Below are 17,139 nucleotides of genomic sequence, written 5' to 3' on the forward strand. Positions count from 1 at the left end.
CTGCCTGGCCTGATTTTAATGCCTCCCTCAGGAAACTAGGCCATGGCAGGACGGTGGTCTTTTATGAATCCCGGGTGCCTGGGTGGGAATCTGCTGTTCATTCAGGAGAGATTTCACTTGGGAAAGGAGCTTTCCCGGCTTGGCCACTCTCCCTCCCGCCGTCCCGGCTCTCCCGTTCCTGCCAGCTGACCTTTCGTGCCCCTTCGCACGTGGGGGCAGCGGCGCGGGCGGCGGAGGGACGTGTCCTTCGGGCAGGTTCCCGGGAGGCGCGGGGATGGGGCGGCGTGCCCTCCCACCGCTCGCATCCCACGTGCTCGGCACCCTCGGGGTCGAGCTCAGTCGGGCGCTTGGGCCCGGGCCTGACAAAGGGCTGCGAGCACCAGCAAGCACGCGGCTGTCATGATGGAGATGGAAATCGGTGATTCAGGGTTCAGTGACCTGTCTCATTAGGGTCACTCCTGCCTGCTCCTTTCGTCATGCATGCCTGATCGGGCAGGCTGTCACTCAGCCAGGGCAAACAAGCGTGTGCAGAGGGAATGTTGTGTCACAGTTACAGGAGGGAGCCAGGAGCCAGGCCGAGCCAACTTGCTGCTTAAAACTTCCTCTCCGTGTGCTGGTGGCCCCGGCTCAGAGGATTGTCTTCCTGTGCCTCAGTTTGCCTGTGGGTGGAAAGCGGGAGAGGGATAAGAGGCTTAGCAGCAGCCATGGGATAGGATGTCTAACTGGAAGCACACCGCTCGACTGCTTCCGTCTGCTGATCTCCAAGCGTGTTGGTCTTGCCATGTCCCAGCCTGGAAGGTGAGGCAGGGGGAGATAAGGAGGCACCCCAGAGTGGATCCTCCTGATGTTCCTCCAGTGATCCCTAGTGGGGTGACACAAAGAGGCAGGATATCAGGAGCAGCCCAATGATTTGTAATAAAACTGTGTTTCAGACCGTATTTCTCTCCCACCTCTTTGTTCATTCACAAGATTTCCTTTATTGTCTGCTTATGTACAAGCCCAGACCACAAGCCCACCTAAAAACGCCTACTAGTAAAACTGAAGGAAAATGAAAATCCTTGCAGCCTGCAAATGATCTCACCAAAGCCACTGGTGGAAAAAAGACTGGCTTTCAAGTCTTTTATTTTACTTTCTGCACCTTGTCGACCATTCACCTCCTCGCCCCAGAAAGGTCAGGCCCCCTTCCTCTCAGGCCATGACGCCGTGGGGCCAGAGTAGGCTCTTCTTGGTGCCAAGGGCTCAGCTGAAAGAATGGAGCCTGCCAGGAAAACTGTAGGCTGCAAGTCTTGGTACTGCCAGCCTAGCTGTTTGTGTTTCAATTCCCTGCATTGGTAACCACCAACTTCTTGTTTTGTTTTCCCTTTTTCCTTTCTTGAAAATGTCCATTGCCGCCTCTCCAAGGAGTTCTCCTCCGCTTCCAGCACCACCACTGTCGGCACCGTCACCTCCCGGGTGACCAGGAATGGGGATGCCGTCATGGAGAAGGACTTACTCAATCACGAGGACTTGGCAGGAGACCGGGGCATGATAGACGATATCTTTGATGAGACCTACCGGGAGAAGGAGGGCCCCAAGCCCCCCATGCGATACGTCTGGAGGAATATCATCCTCATGAGCCTGCTGCATCTAGGGGGCATATTTGCGTTGACGCTGATACCTTCTGCAAAGATCCAGACATTGGCATGGGGTAAGCACATTCCTCCACTTAATTCTTGGCATCTGCAAACCTGTTTGTTAGGTGGTATTTTTTTTCCTCCAGCCCACAGGCTTGGGGAGGAGAAAGAAGGAAGTGGAGGTCTTCTGTTAGAAGAAGCTACTCAGCCAGCTTCGGAGCAAGCTGTGGGAGGGCTTGCTAGGACCTCTTGTAAGGTCATGCATGAGAGGGAAGGATTTGGCAGGGGACTGCTTGGCTGCTTAAAGAGCAAACTTGATTCACAGGCATTAGGCTTGGAAGTAGCCCACAAGTGAATGTGCAGCCACTTCTGGGGTGAAGCACAGAAAATGTTTGATGGAGTACTGTGATGGTCCCAGAAAGTTAGGAAGAAAGGTGCTAGTAAGAGCACTTCAGGGGGTGGCTGGGGAGGCAAGCTACAGGGCATCATCTGGCATGAGGCTGCTGCTCAAAGACAAGAACCATTCCTGCCCTTACCAAGGGAGGATAAATCCTGCAGAGCCTTCAGTGTGTGTGAGGGGAAAGAGACAAAATACAGTTGTGCTGAAGATAAAAGTCAAGAGTTAAATCTGAAGCTCAGGTCTTTTATCATTCTTACGAAAGCACAGATTAGCCCCCATCATCCCGGAACTAAGCCTAACAACTTTCAAAAAATAAATAAGCATCTCTCCAGGCAGCAAATTCCAATGGAAAGCATAACCCAGCAGAAGGTAGCTAGGCGAAGCTCCCCTTTCTCAGAGAACTTCCCTTGGGCAGGAACCAAACTTCTCCTTTGACTGCTTGAAAGGCAGCTGGGCCTGGGGCCCAAGCTGCAGGGGAGCCTCGCTTTCCACGAGCCTTTGTGTGGACCCCTGCAGGAGTCAAGAAGCCAAATGGGTCCCAGTGGGGAGGTCGAGAGACTGCGTCCAGCCCCTGCCTTCCTGTGAAACAGAGCATCCTGAAACAAAAAGGAACAGTCTAATTTGAGACCTGCTGGCATGGCTTTTGGTTTCAGCGGTGCTCCTGGAAAGTGCTTGGCTGGGAGCAGGGTCCTGGCCAGCCCAGCTGTGGACAGGCCCTGGAGGGATCCACCTGGTCTGTCATGCTCTCAAAGTCTGTCCTCCCGATGGCTGTGAGCAGCAAGCATCCCAGCTGGACTGGGAAAGAGATGACTCCCTGGACAGCTAGACTGACTCTTTCAAAAATTCAGAGGCCTGGGGGATGAGCATCACTGGAGGCCACAGGACTCGGTCAGAGGCTGGCTACAGCATCTGCAAAAGCAGAGGCACCGACGTGTTCCCTGTGCAGCCAGCATGGCCTTTCAGGGGGCTGTTATGAAAGACTTTGCTGGGCCTTTCCCTTGTGAAAACCTGACAGGCTGCAGTTTTCCCCCGGGTGGCAGGGCTGGGCAGAACATGCAGCCTCAGCACGACCTTGGAGAAGCGTTTCAGGGCTCTCGGTCCTGCTCTGTGTGTCCCATCCCCGGGCTCTCAGCTGGAGGCTAGGCAGGGGCTGCTGGCTTCTCTCACTCACTGAGCTGACAGTCTGGGTCCTCCAACCCCAGCCAAATATCCTCAGCGCATTGGGGCAAGGAGGAAGGAAAAGGTGAGTCGGGTTTACTGGTTTCATTTCAAGCTGCTGAGATGCACTCTGATTTCCAAATCCATCCCTTGAGCTCCCCTGAGATACGTAAGTGGGCTTGAGCATCTTGTTCCAGAAGGTTAATGCTGCTTTGCATTCTGCTAAGCCCCACCTTACCCCAAAATGGTCTCTGAGACAGTGTCTTTGCAACTGCGTGCCTGCTCGGGATGTCTATGTGGCATCCCATGGCATTTTGTGGGAATCTGCCTGCCTTTTTACCTGACGCCAGTCCCGCCTGCTCCCCTCCCTCTGTCAACTCTGATGTGAAGTGCTGGTTGCCCTCCTGCCACTGTGAGGCACTGCGAGATTCCTTGGTGGCTTCTGGAGTGACAGATGCTCTGGGAATGGGAGAAGGACATGGAGTTTGGGGGAACTGCACTGTTTTGGACTGGCTGAAGATCCATCTGCTTTACCAAAGCTGGAGTAGTTCCACAGAGCTCCCTGTCCTGCATCCCTGGCACTTGTTCGGGAAAAAGACCACCCTTCCCTGCAGGCAAGTCAGAGGTTTCCCCTGTAGTCCATTCTCCTCCAGTGCTGACCAGAGGTGGGATACTCTGATCCTCCACAGGTCTGGCTTCTCAGCAAGGCTCCTTGCTCCTTCTTGCATTGCCCTTTTCTCAATTCATACCTTTCTTTAGCACATACAAGGCATCTGTGGCTGTCATCTCAGTGACTTGCTGTTATTTTCCCAGCACCTCCTGGTAGCAAGGAGAAGACTACGGTTCCCGTTTTACACACAAGGATAGAGCAGCAGAGACTTATGTTGCTCCCGGCAATACACCATGGGGTCACGGCAGAGCAGTTCTCCCAGTGGTAGTTCTGGAGCTGCTGGGGTTTTTGCTTGTTTCTTTGTTTTTCAGATCATTCCTTCCTTAGGCTGTGTACAAATAATATAAAATTAACATGGCCCCAGATGTTCTCTGTTGTGATGCTACAGGCAGCTGTGGTGCCTGGTAGCTGATCTACCTTCTATATTTTATTATAAGGAGCAATCCCCTGCTTATACCCTCTTCATCCAGGCTGCTGTCTCCTTGATGTTCCTGTCCCTCTGAAACCAGTTATATTGGTGACTGTGTCCTCTTTTGTTTTCATTTCTCTGTGTGCTAATTCCTCTTTGTCTCTCAAGCTCTCCAGCCCTGCCTTCATCATTGTTTGCTGTTCTATTTTGCTGTGTGCATTGTATCCCCTGATCTCTTTCTGGTACAGAGCTTCCCAGAACGAGCCAGGGTTGTTGATCAGGTGAAAGCTCACCATAACGAGAGTTCTCCAAGCCCTTCCAGCACTATGGCTTTCTAGCCAGCTCCCCTTTTATTTACTGTCTTCTCCACTGCACTTGACAAAGTCTTGCGCAGTCTTTTCAGGGATCATGGGCCAATTTCATGTCATTGGCATAGAGATTGGGTCTGGAAGGGCAGGATGTAAAGGTGATTGACATTTTCTTCTCTAGCTGCTCTGAGCCTCCATGGAAACATGATTTGCAGGTTGTCTTCCTGGCCCTCGGGTGCAGTAAACTGATGACATTTGTGTTAACCCCTATTGGCCTGGCCATCAATGTCTATAAAACAGTGACGGTTTCTCTCGACCTGGTGCTCTGACAATACCCCAGCTCCCTGCAGTGCCAGTGGTGGCAGCAACATGGGTTGGTACCATTTTTTGTTGCTGCTGCTTTGGACCAAGGAGAATCTTGCTGGATGATTTAGGCAACTCTGACAGCCTGAAAATCTCAGCCAGTACTACCCCCAGGGATGTGTCCAGCAAAACATTTACAGAAGTTTTTTGTTACTTTCCCGTCAAGACTACTGCTGGCAACACCTCCCTGCGTAGTGTCCTCTGCAGGCTTAACTAGCCGGTGGCGTGCTTCTCCTCCGAACGTGGAGGCGAACTTCTGGTTTTGCTAGGTGGGGAAGTTAGGTTTTAACAACAGTAGCTCCTATTGCTCCTGCTAAGCACTGTTCCCCTTACGCAGGCTGCACATGTTTCCTTGCTCTTGGTATCTTTCTCCTGAGAGTAGCATGACCCACATGGCAAGCAGGGGCTGGAAGGCAAGGAGGGAACAGTCTAAAGCTGTAGTTTTCCCTTGCACTGAGCAGAAGCTCAAGAACACCTGCTGGAGCAGGGACACATCTTCATGTAAACATCCTTGGTGTTGACTGCAGGTGACAATGCCTTTAGCACATTCCTGGCTTCCCATCATAAAATGAAGTCTGAATCTGGGCCCTGAAGAGGTAAAGGCTAGTGAGTCATATAGACGTGACTGAATCCAGAATGTTTTGGGTTTAATTTTTGGAGCACTGAGTGCGTATTACTGCCAGTGGTCATAATTCTTTGTGTTCCAATTGAATGGGTCATTGGGAACATCACCTGTGAGTTGACAATCTTTTGGATCTTGGATACTTCAAAGCATGGTGTGGAAGATGACTTTGAAACCTCAGCTGATACAGTCCCTAAGTCCTTCAGTTTGGGGCAGCTTCACAAGGCATCTGTGAAAATCTGTGCTACTTTATTTCAGCTTCTCTATTCTCTTTCCAATTTCATTCCTAGTGGATGATTTTGGAGGAGATTTTCTTCTTCCTTCCCTGTGAGATGCTCGTTCCCTGGCTATGCAATGATCATCATTGTACCTGTTTGTGGGGATGAACCTTCTGAATCATTAGGATGGTGGATTCTTCTGTTTTCCACCAGGCTTTTCAATCTTATTGTCCGTATCCTGTCACTGTCACAACAACTCATAGGTATGGCTGATGGAGCTAATAGGCCCCAAGTAGGGTTTGGGTTTCTGTGGGGCAGGGTGCCATGTATGTATAGACTGAGAATCAGCTCCTTTCCCACAGGAAGTGTCTGCTCCTTAGGTAAGCTACGGCTGCTGTATATGGGCAAGAGGCAAGGCAGCACGGGATTGTAATTAGAGAGTTGTGTCCATTGTAGTGACCTGGGATGCAGCTCCATGAGAAGTCAACACGAGCTGCTGAGGTTCATGGGCTTTGGATGAAGGCCGTGACTGTTCTATACCCCACCCGAAAGCAGTGGGTACTCTTCCAAATTTTTAACAAAAGCTTTCAGTCAAGGCTACCCGACAGCAAGTACTGGGTTGTCTGGTTTCTGGGTCTGTCGGTGTCCCCACCACATCTCTTTTGTGATTCCTTGTGCTTGCTGATACGTCTTCGTTGCCGGTGTCATTTTTTTACCGAGGGGGATATCCACAGGCAAATTCTGAGAATTGCCTGTATAAAAGAGATACAGATGAGCTTCCTTCTTGCAAAGCTTAAATACCACAGTCCTCAGCCAGAGCCATTTTTCTGGAGGCCTCTTTTACAAAAAAATTCCCAGTCAGCATGTGAGGATTCACTAGAGAGGGAAGCCTGAACTCAGGGCTGTAAATAGGGTCTGTACTTACCTAACCTGGCATTTACTTTCTAGTACCATTGAAGATTATGAAAGATCGCAAAGTTCATTTCTGTCCTCAGTGCACCGTTAACTCGTGCCTACTTGCCTTACAGTGGAGAGCTGGGCTCTTTTCCCAGCAATTTGCCCCCTGCACCCATTGCCAGCTGATGTTGGTTTCCACAGGCTCCCTGTCTGGTGTTTCTCACAGAGTCTGTATAGGTTGGAGGTTAAATCCAGACTCCTGGATGCTGCTCTCAGCTCTGCCATAAACTGCTTGTCACCCTTGGAAATCCACCTCAGCTACTGAGGTGTGCATCGTAGGTATAAAGTTGCCCAGAGGCTTTATGAAATGCGGTTTGCAGGATATAGCAGCTTGTGTTCAAGGGAGAATGGTGGTGAGTCGCACTTCTGCTGCTAGCAGGAAGTGTCTGAAACATCCAGGAGTGGGTTTCGTTGTTATTGCAGCGTCTGAAGCCAGAGAGGTTCTGCGAATCAGAGTCATATGTTAGGTGCTTTTTCAAGGTTTGCTCTTCTGTGTGAATCTGTGGGGATAGTGACTGATTTAAAATGAGTCTTAAAATCTAAAACCAGCAGGGAGCTGGTCATGGGATGGTTCATAACTTTCAAGTCAGCATCATGGGGCTGGGTGAGACTTTCAAGGTGTCCAGCGTAAGTACTTTCCTGTTGGTAAGGCCAAAGGGAGACCTGAAACAAATGCCCTGGTCCAGCATCCCTCCCTTCTCCCCTCCCTTCTCCCCTTCCACGTTTGGCCAGCTTTGTGAGCTTTGCTCAGCTCCGTTGTCTTTTGCAAAGGCTGGATTCTGCTGCATTTTCATCCCTCTTCATGCCCTATAAATCAGCTATGACCAGTGGCTGCTTGGCTCCTCTGAGAGACCGCAGAGGTGCTGGGAGACACGAGGCAGAGGTGTGCTGGTCCGAGGCTTGCACTGCATTCCGCGGCAGGCAGGGAAGCCAAGGGAGAAGATGAAGATGGGAAGTCACGGTCAGATCAGCAGACAGGGAAGGTCGCTGTTATGCAGCGGGGTGGGAGTGAGGAGGGTTCGTGCAAGTTTAAGGGGCCAGAAGAGGATGTTAAAACAGCCAAGACCAGCTTTTAGTGGATAAGAGATTAGGTTTGGAATGTAGAAAAACAAAAAGGAGGTGACAGAAGGAAGAGGGAGCAGGAGATGATAGGAAATAAAGCCTGGATTATTTTGAATGAAAGAACAGGGCGCCAGTGTCTTGCGCATGTCTCAGATCTCTGATTCCAGACAAGTTTCTGGCAGAATATTGATTTTCTGGGTTCAAGATAAGCTCGACTAGAGCCATTTGGCTGGACTGAATGGTATTGTCAAGCATACCAGTGATTCATATCCACAGGTTTACGTGTTAGAATAAGGAGCTGTTTTTGTGATTGATCCAATTGTCTGAAATCTGCAAATTTATACCAAGGAAAGAGTTTCCCCTGGGGAACTGGGAAGAAGGTGTCCCTTCCCCCAGGGGACTGAAGGTGGATCAGTTGACCTATGCACAGATGTGCAAACTTCCTGACCCTTGCTTCCTAGAGAAAGAGTTAATTTTCAGATCCAATTTTCTTCTTAACCCCAGCTTCCTAGTGTAATGCTGTTATGACCCTATTGGGGTCTTTCTCCATTTTAGTTCTAGGACCAGGTGCTGGAACCCAGGTTAAATTCCAGCAGTCCCAGGAGGACATGTGGGAACACACAGACCAGGGCAGATATAAACACATGATCCAGAGGGAGAGGGATGTGGTTTTTTTCCTAGCTGCCAGAGGGGCAAGGAATTCCTTCTGACCTGTGTGGAGAAGGAACACTTGAAGCAGCCTTGAAGCTCAACTGGGCCCAGCAGCGTCTGCCTCTGCCATGGGCATGACTTGCAATGAGTTGTTGGCCTTGGAGTTTCCTTCTGTAAATGGTGCAGGAGCTGAGCAGAGGGGGGAATCAAAAAGACCCCGGCAACGGGAGCCTCTGAGCAGATTTTAAGTCAGTGGTGGAGCTGAAGGTGAAGCCCAGGCTCAAGCTGTCCCCCTGAAGAACTGTAAGACATCTACCACCTCTACGTGAAAAGAATGCAAAAGAGATTTAGTGAGGAGTGGTGAGATAGGAAAGCAAGACCCTTGATTATTCAGGGTGGGAGGAAAGGGGGAAGCTGTTCCCTGGTGGACTGCAGAGCTGTTACCACAGGGCTGTATGGAAGCAGTCGCTTTATACAACTTTGACAATCCTTCACCATGACAGATGGGACTGTGCTGAAGAACCAACCCTTGTGACAAGTCTTGTAAGGGCGAGCCTCCTCCCTTGTCAGAGATGAAGAGCTGAAGTGATTTGCCCCACATTGCTTAGGAAGCCTGTGGTAGCTTGGGCACTCTCACATTAATTTTTATTGCCCCAATCTGTGCTCTCCATGGGTTCCTCTCTTGCTTATACAGCTTTGGGGGAAGGCCTGCCTTTGTGTTGCTCTACCTGAAACTTCGCTGCAGGCTGACTTGCTCCAACACTTTCTTTTCCTCTCCAGCCATTCTGTGTTTCCTGGTGAGTGCTCTGGGGATAACAGCTGGATCTCACCGCCTCTGGAGCCATCGGTCCTACAAAGCCTCGCTGCCCCTGCGGATCTTCTTGACTATTGCAAACTCCATGGCCTTCCAGGTAAGCACCTCCTCAGTGTGCCACTGGTCCTCAGAAGGAAGTGCTCTCCGAGTCCCTGTCTCAGATACAGGGCACAAGCTGATGGAGAGGTTCCTCTCTCCTACTACCTCTTTTTAGGAAACAACCTGCCTTTTCCATCTAACGCTGCAGTGCTAGGGTCCGTCTCATTGTCTTGTCACCTTGTCTTGTCAGAGATGACAAGATGAACCGGGTGGGGAGAGGATGGTTGGCCAAGACCAGGGGTAGGAAAGCTCTCCAAAGCAGGGATGTACCCTTCCCTCAAGGTGTGGTCTCCCTATGCTTGCTCCAGGTCCTGTGAAAGAGGTGTGGAAGTGCTAAGTGCTCTCCTGGTGTTTGGGTTGCCTCACCCTCCTCTTGCTGCATGGCTGATAAGGGGGGAGACATCTGCACAGCCCAGGGAGTGTGGAATTTGCTGCTGCAGAAAGACCAAAAACTTGTTGAAACTATGCATTTAGGGGGATGCTTCTCTGGTTCGGAAGAGTGATAGTTAGGAATAACCCTGTTATAAGTCACACCACTGGCTTCCAGAGAGTCATCCCAGGTCAGAGATGTTTCAAGGAGAGAAGGGTTGGGCCCATTCAGAGTGGCACAAGTGGCTGCAGGCAGCTGATAAGCACCTCAGTATATTGCCTAACCACTCACGAGAGCACTTCACAGTCCACAAAGCAAACAAACCGGGAAGTCCTTAGGGACTGTAGAAAGTAGCAGGAGGTGGCCCTTTAGAAGAAGTTAGAGTAAAAACCCAGATTTGCATGGCACAGAAAAATCCTGGTGGTCTCAGGTTTGCTGCTCTGAGGCAGCTCCAACGGCACTCCGTCCTCCAACTGTACTTGAAGGGACTTCATGCAGGCTTGCTCGTGTGTAGGAAGTACTCGGAAGGGTGGCAGGGTGCAGCACTGCCTGCTAGAAGAAGGTAAACAGAAAAGTATCAGTGCTCTGCCCCAAAGTAATTCTCCAGCTGAGGTATGGGGGAAGGGTAAAGCCCAAGTGGACCAGGTATTTTAGAGATGTTATCTCCCTTTTCCCCCCTGTGTAGCTGTAGAGGATATCACTTCATTGACATGTAATCAGGACAGGGTGGGGATGGTTTTTTCAGCCTTTCTAAAACACTTCACTTTCCTATTCTCTGTTAGTACCGAACCAGAGTCTTTCATGAGGAAGAGGAAGGACCAAGCTGTTGAATCCAGCTACTGGTCCAGCACTCAGCAAGGGAACAGGATGGGTTGCTGTGTATTGGCTAGTCCCACACAAAGACCATCTTTCACAGGGTTATAGGGCAGAGGGGGAAAGAATTTGCTGAGCTATTGCTCTAGGGGATAGGAACAGACAAAGATGAGAGACAGACAGATATTTCAGCTTCAATAGGAACTAATCCAAAGTTTTACTGAAAATTCAGTATCATTCCCCATGGATTTTTTTTTTTAATAGTTAATTTCAATGAGATCAAGAGAAGGTTTATTTTCAATTTATCTCATTCCTGTTAGTGGCAGCAGCTCTAAGATCAGACTGGTAACTTTTAAGGCCAGATAAGACTACAGATTATCTTATCTGAGGTCCTTCAGAAAATGCCTGTTGGCTGCTCAGAGACGTATGGCTTGCGTTTTCAGGGAATTCAGGAATTCTGCCCCTAGTTGGCTTCTCCACCTGCAAGACCGGGCAGCTGCAGCGCAGAGAAGCTCTCCTGGTTATAGGCTATAGCTGGAAACTCCCAAGGAAGGCAACGTTCTCTTAGGCTTTGCTTGCTGGTCTCAGAAAGCCATGATTTTCAGACAAGGTTGCAGTTTAGAGATTGTCCCAAAATAAGATCTGTAGAAAAGATATGTGCTAAGTTTGGGTCAGGATTCTGACTCTTCAGTTTTGAGACCCCTGATCTGTGTTTGTGGTGGATGAGGTGCTTCAGCTGGGGTACATGGTCTCTTTCAAAATTTGTGACTCCTACCTCCAGCAGAAGGATTTCCAGGAGACAGGGAAGGCCTCTGCAGTTTTTTAAACCCAAGCTCTCCATCAGCTTTTAGGCTGGGATTTCTCACATTACCTGATGCTGTGCAGGGTCTGGGAAGTAAGAGAGACTTTCAGTCACAGGTGAAACATTTCCAGCATAGTACTTTATATATACATTTCCAATACTGGCTGTGCTTCTCTGCTTACTGGCTGGGGAAGGCTGCTGGGCCACCCTCTTCTGAGGGGATGCTGAGAGACCAAGCTCTGGCTAACATCAGTGAGGGCTGGTGATACTTGGAGGTGCTCAGGATTTGGCTGGAAGGAAGGCAGCAGTTCCCAGTATTTGGAAACAAGTGAGAGTTGAATCCTGGCCCATGTCTATCAATGCCTTATTGCATGGCCTGCAGGTAAATCATTTTATCTCAGTTGAAGGTGGAGTGGTTACAGCACTTGAGAGGGAATTGAGGACTTGTGTCTCTGCTACAGGGTCCCTGTGTGGATAAGTCATTTGGTTTTTCCAGGCAAGAAATAGGGATGATTATGCCGCTTCCCTACCTTGAAAGTGTTTTGAGGAAAAGTCCTTATGAGATTAAGGAGCATCTTGTGTAATACAGGCAATAGAGGCATGCTTCGATCTGTTTCATGTTTTCTAGGAGGGTGTAATATATGGCTTTAAGCACGTCAAAATCTTGGTGTAAAGGAATGAGTACAGGCTCATGAAAATCTCTTCTTAAAACTGGCCAAAACAATCATTTGTTAATACAAATGATGAAAGCTTTGACGATTTCCAAACTGCATTGATTTTGCAGCTTAAATGGAACAGTTACGGGGCTGAAGGGGCATATTTTTTGTAATTGTCATTGAAATGGTGTGTTTATTCTATTTCTAAAGAGGTGCCTTTGTTTTAACACCATTTGATTTCCAAGGAAAAAAAAAAAGTTAAAAGAACTCGCCCCCAAGTTAAACAGATGTCATTTGGCAATCCCAGGAAAAGCAAGACAGGTTGACCCATGGGAAATGTCAGGGTGGAGGGAAGGGGCAGGTTGATCAATCCCAGCTGGCACTGCGTACGGACGGGGACAAGTGACCAACAAGAGCTGAGCGTGTGAGGGAGGAGGCACTGACTGGCCAATGGGGGCTGGCTGTTGCAGGGGTGGGGGAACAGGCTGGCCAGTCAGAGCCTGTGATGCTGTAGAGGATGTGCAAACCAAAGACTAAAGTTAACCAATTAAAAAAAAGAGAAAAGGCAGCCCACCAAAGAAGCAGATTTCAAAGAAAATTGAAGTGGTTGAAGATCCAACCTCTGTTTTAAAAGCCAAAACCCCCAAACTCTAAAGAAAGATAAAGTGACCGATAGGAGTTCAGGTCAATGGGATGTAGGTGTCTAAATGTTTTAGGCCTTTTGTTAATTTGAAGGGAACATCTCCAGCCCTGGCCCTAAGTCTCCGCTCCTGTTGCCTTGCAGAATGACATCTACGAGTGGGTCCGGGACCACCGTGTCCATCACAAGTTCTCCGAGACAGACGCAGACCCTCACAACGCCATGCGGGGCTTCTTCTTCTCCCACATTGGCTGGCTGCTGGTGCGCAAGCACCCAGATGTCATAGAGAAGGGCCAGAAGCTGGACCTGAGTGACATAAAGGCTGACAAAGTGGTGATGTTCCAGCGGAGGTGAGTGGTGGGGTAAGCCCCGGCACAGAGCTGTGTGGGATGGAGCAGGGACCCCTCAAATGGGCTGGGGACCCCAAGAGCCTTTGATAGAACATGAGGGAATTGAGGGCATCATGTGAGAAATGTGAGTCTTCAGTCTGCCCGAGGCTTTGCTGTGGGATGAACTGCGGGAAATGAACTGTGCCTCTCCTATAGGAAGTACTTAGGAGCTAGTGCTACCTCCAACCTTCCCACACCCCTTTCTTGCCTGCCTACCCTGTAGCATCTTGCCAGCAGCAGGCTGAGCTTCCCACCGCAAAGCACCTCCACGCCTGCCTGCCCACAGCCCAGCTGCTGCTTTGGCTGGCCCAGAGCCCACCACGGGTGCCTCTGGGCCATCCTTGGAGATGTTGTGGTACACCTTCTGCCCCTCTCCCATTAGTCTCCTGGAAACAGCGTGGTGAGAGAGGAGTTGAAAATGGGGACGTGAGAGAGGCAGTCACTGGGAAGGACAGTCTTGATTCACTGGTGCCTCTTGGATGGGCTATCTCTCAGCTGTCTGGGGCTATACTGGGACTGATACCCAGCGGAGGCGAGCCTGTTACCAGGGCTGCAGGGATGGGGGACTGAATCCATATCGTAACCACCCTCGCTCGGGAGGTCCCTAGCCATAGACCAAGCAAGGTCTATGGCTCTCCTCCTTTTTGTGCCTGGGATTTTTCTTGTGGGTCATCAGGGTGGTTCAGCTTCCTCTACTCCCATCCCTCTAGTGTGAGAGACCCCACATGCTCATCTTTTTGATGGGGCAAGTGTCCCTTCCTTGCACTTGTTGGTGGGATGTATTGGTAGGAGGGCCAAGTCTGCAAGGAAGAGTTGCAGCACTGGGCCAGAGCTGGAGAAGGGACCTTCTGTGGAACTCTGCAAGCTTGGGGTTGCCTTTATGGGGACCAACATAACTGAGAAGCAAATGGAAGATGAGGCCAAAAGCAGCAGCTGGTGTCTGGACTCATGGTGCTGGGGACATTGCTCTGTGCACATGTGAGTTTGAGACAGGGAGAGCAGGAGTTTAGTCCGAGTCTCCTGCCTGGTGGTAAGACTTGGGAGTCTCCAGGAATGGCTTCTGCGCCTCCAGGGCAAACGATGCAGGGCTCAGGGGTGAGGTATTTCTGCACTTGATTTTCCCTGTATAGCTGAGCGTGAATCCTCTAAAGGGAGGACTGAACCAGGCCTTCCTGTCCTGCCGCTGCCACTGAGCACTTTCCTCCTGGTCCCTTCCTTTCCAGATACTACAAGCCCTCAGTGGTGTTGCTGTGCTTCACGCTGCCCACTGTAGTGCCCTGGTACTTCTGGGACGAATCCATCGTCATCAGCTTCTTCATTCCAGCTATCCTGCGCTACACCATAGGGCTCAATGCCACTTGGCTAGTGAACAGTGCTGCTCACATGTTTGGCAACCGGCCGTATGATCAGAACATCAACCCACGGGAGAACCCCCTGGTCAGCCTGGGGGCCCTAGGTATGTTCAGCATCCGTGTCTTCTGCCGCGGGTAGACTGTAGAGCGGGGACTGCCCCTTGGGGCTGCTGCTGCTTCTAGGAATTTGTGTGAATCCAGGTGTCCCCATTTTCCCCCGCACCCTTCCCCTCCAGCCTTTGCATCTGGGGGTGTTTCCCAGGCTGGCCAGTGTGTACCTAAGGGCAGTGGGGTTATCAGCTCCCACCAGCCTCTCTTCAGGCTGGAAAGGACTCTGCTACACTTAGCACCTCCTTATCTCAATAGCAATATTTTATTTACCCTGCTCGAAGGTCTCTCTGCCCTGTTCACCAGAGTGAAAAATGTGTGCTGCAGTCTCTGCTTATCTGTCTTGGATTTGTCAGCTTGAAAACCAGCAGATGCACATTTGGACATGTTCTCAGGGCAGCTGGTGATTTTGGGGGTATTTGAGGATGAGACAAGCCAGATCATCTCGTGTTTTCTTGAAATTTTGGGGACCTAGGAAAGTACATCCCAGGGTCAGCATTTGCCCTGATCTGTTCTCCCAAGCCCAAATCCTCACCTGATTTGCATCACTGTATGTCACTGGGGCTGCACTGATTTCCACCACTGAAGGATCTGCTCCTGGATTTTTAGTAGGGAGGGATTTGAACTGCAGAGACTCAGGGGGTAGGAGCAGGAGTCCAGCCGATGTCATTGAAGGGGCGAGCACTGAAGCCAGCGTTGACAGTGTCCGGAGCAGAGGGTGGCTGACTGGGGTTGATCGCTTAGTAGAAGTCTATCTGCGTTATTCCCATCTGGAAACGCCCTTTGGATTTTGGCATTAGGACTGCCAGTGTTGTAGGAGTATTGATTGGCCTGGCTTGTCGGGGACTTGCTGCAGGTCTAGCTGGTAGCTCAACCAATACTAGAAGGTTTCTCATGGTAGCAGAGGAAAAGCCGTTAGGATTCCCTGGTGTTTTGGTGGAGTCAGTGAGCCTTTCTCAGTTGCTCGCCACACACTTGTTTTCCTCTAAAACGCCATAGGTCCTTTATGACTGCCATTGCCTCATTTGGGCCAGCACAGGCATGCTGGACCATGCCCAAATGAGATGGGGTAGATTATAGAGAGGTGAAATTGGGCTGAGAGGAGGGAGGAGCCTGGACTCAATCCAGACCCTGTTTCAGGAATGTGGTGCTTTGGGCCAAGAGAAAGGGCCCATCACCTAGAGCTCTGCAACATCCTCTCCCTGGTCATGTTTTGTAGGAGAAGGCTTCCACAATTATCACCACACCTTCCCCTACGACTACTCCACCAGTGAGTTTGGCTGGCGCTTCAACTTAACCACAGCCTTCATCGACCTCATGTGCCTCCTGGGGCTGGCCAGTGATCGCAAGAAGGTCTCCAAGGAGGTCATCCTGGCTCGGAAAATGCGGACTGGAGATGGGAGTCACAAGAGTGGCTGAGTTCCTGCTCCCCTTCACACACGCATCCACACCTCTCCTTCCTCCTTTTTTCTCCCTTTTTCCCTTCCAGACCCCTCTGAACACGCTGGACAAAGGTTTAATGTTCTGTTTACTAACTACTGAATAATGCTACCAGTTTGCTTAAGATAATGATAATGCGTTTTAACCCCCCTCCCACGCTGTATTTTACGTGATGTATTTAAGATCTAGGACTCTGCCTTTATAACGCAAGACCACCCCTTTCCCTCCTCTCCTTTTCCTTTCCGTTCTTTCTCTCCAGCCCCTCTCCCCTGTCTCCCGCTTTACGTCGTCCCGGTCTGTCCCTGGCAGAGGAGCTGGTAGGAAGCAGCCCGGGGAGGCCCATCGCAGCCAGCTGTGTACCATGGAGTTAAGGGAAGCCTGTACCAGCCAGCTGAAGAGTTGAGCCAAAGTCAGTGACCCTCTCTCCACTACCTTCCCCCCGAAACTCCTTCCTCTGTCCCTCCTCCTTTCTCAAGGGCTGCTGACACACATGGCATGGCTAAACTGCTCTCCCTGGGAAAAGCAGCCACGTCCCCTTCCCTTGCCATTGGAAAGAGAGTTGTCTCTTTCCAAGATGTCTCTTGGGAAGTGTTCTCCCCTGCTCCCCACCGCACAGCCTCTCTGGCTGGGGAGAGGAGAGCCCCCACGCTCTCTCAGAGCCCCAGCCAGGTCCACTGATGGCTGGGGCCTCTGATGGCGGCAGCGGGCACTGGAGGGGGAGCCTTGGTGGCCTTATTACCTCCCGGCTCTGGCGTCGCAGCCTCCCTCCCTGCGCTGCCCGCTGTGCCCCGTGCCACCAGGGACTGAAGGCAGAGCCGGGCTCCGGGGTCCGCAGCCCCTTTGGAGAGCCACAGCGAGGAGGGGGACAGACGGGGTGGGGCGGCACCGGCCCTGGGGGGTTTTGTTTGCCGCTGCCGCTGAGATTTTTGCCAGCAAACAGGACTTTGCCAAAATGGAGAGGGGGAGAACGATGTAAACCAAAGCTCCACCGCTGAGTTAAGCTGCTTTACGTGTGGGAGGGGTCCCTGCTGGGCGGCAGGCGGATGTCCTGGTGTCCGTGCCTGCCCTGTGGATCCGCATCCTGTGCTGAGCGCAGGGACGGGGCAAGGGAGTGCCTGCTGGCATAGGGAGGGGTGAGGGTGTCCGCGGGAGCAGGCCTCGCCATCCTTGTGGGCTCCGCTCGGTCGATTAACAAGTGCCTGAGAAACACCAATGCGGGGCCAGG

At 51.0% G+C, this 17,139-nt stretch overlaps 1 protein-coding gene across 1 annotated transcript; it reads left to right on the plus strand.

Moving 5' to 3' along the window:
* The first annotated feature begins 1,404 nt into the window (after window positions 1–1,404).
* Window positions 1,405–16,374, plus strand: LOC104071058 (acyl-CoA desaturase-like). The gene is made up of 5 exons (XM_009576203.1): window positions 1,405–1,687; window positions 9,212–9,342; window positions 12,770–12,975; window positions 14,238–14,470; window positions 15,694–16,374. Exons 1-5 carry the CDS (start codon window positions 1,477–1,479, stop codon window positions 15,891–15,893), a joined length of 981 nt encoding a protein of 326 aa, XP_009574498.1. The 5' UTR covers window positions 1,405–1,476; the 3' UTR covers window positions 15,894–16,374.
* The last annotated feature ends 765 nt before the right edge of the window (window positions 16,375–17,139 follow it).

Source organism: Fulmarus glacialis, unplaced genomic scaffold (assembly GCF_000690835.1).
Source record: "Fulmarus glacialis isolate BGI_N327 unplaced genomic scaffold, ASM69083v1 scaffold18224, whole genome shotgun sequence".
Classification (NCBI taxonomy): domain Eukaryota; kingdom Metazoa; phylum Chordata; class Aves; order Procellariiformes; family Procellariidae; genus Fulmarus; species Fulmarus glacialis.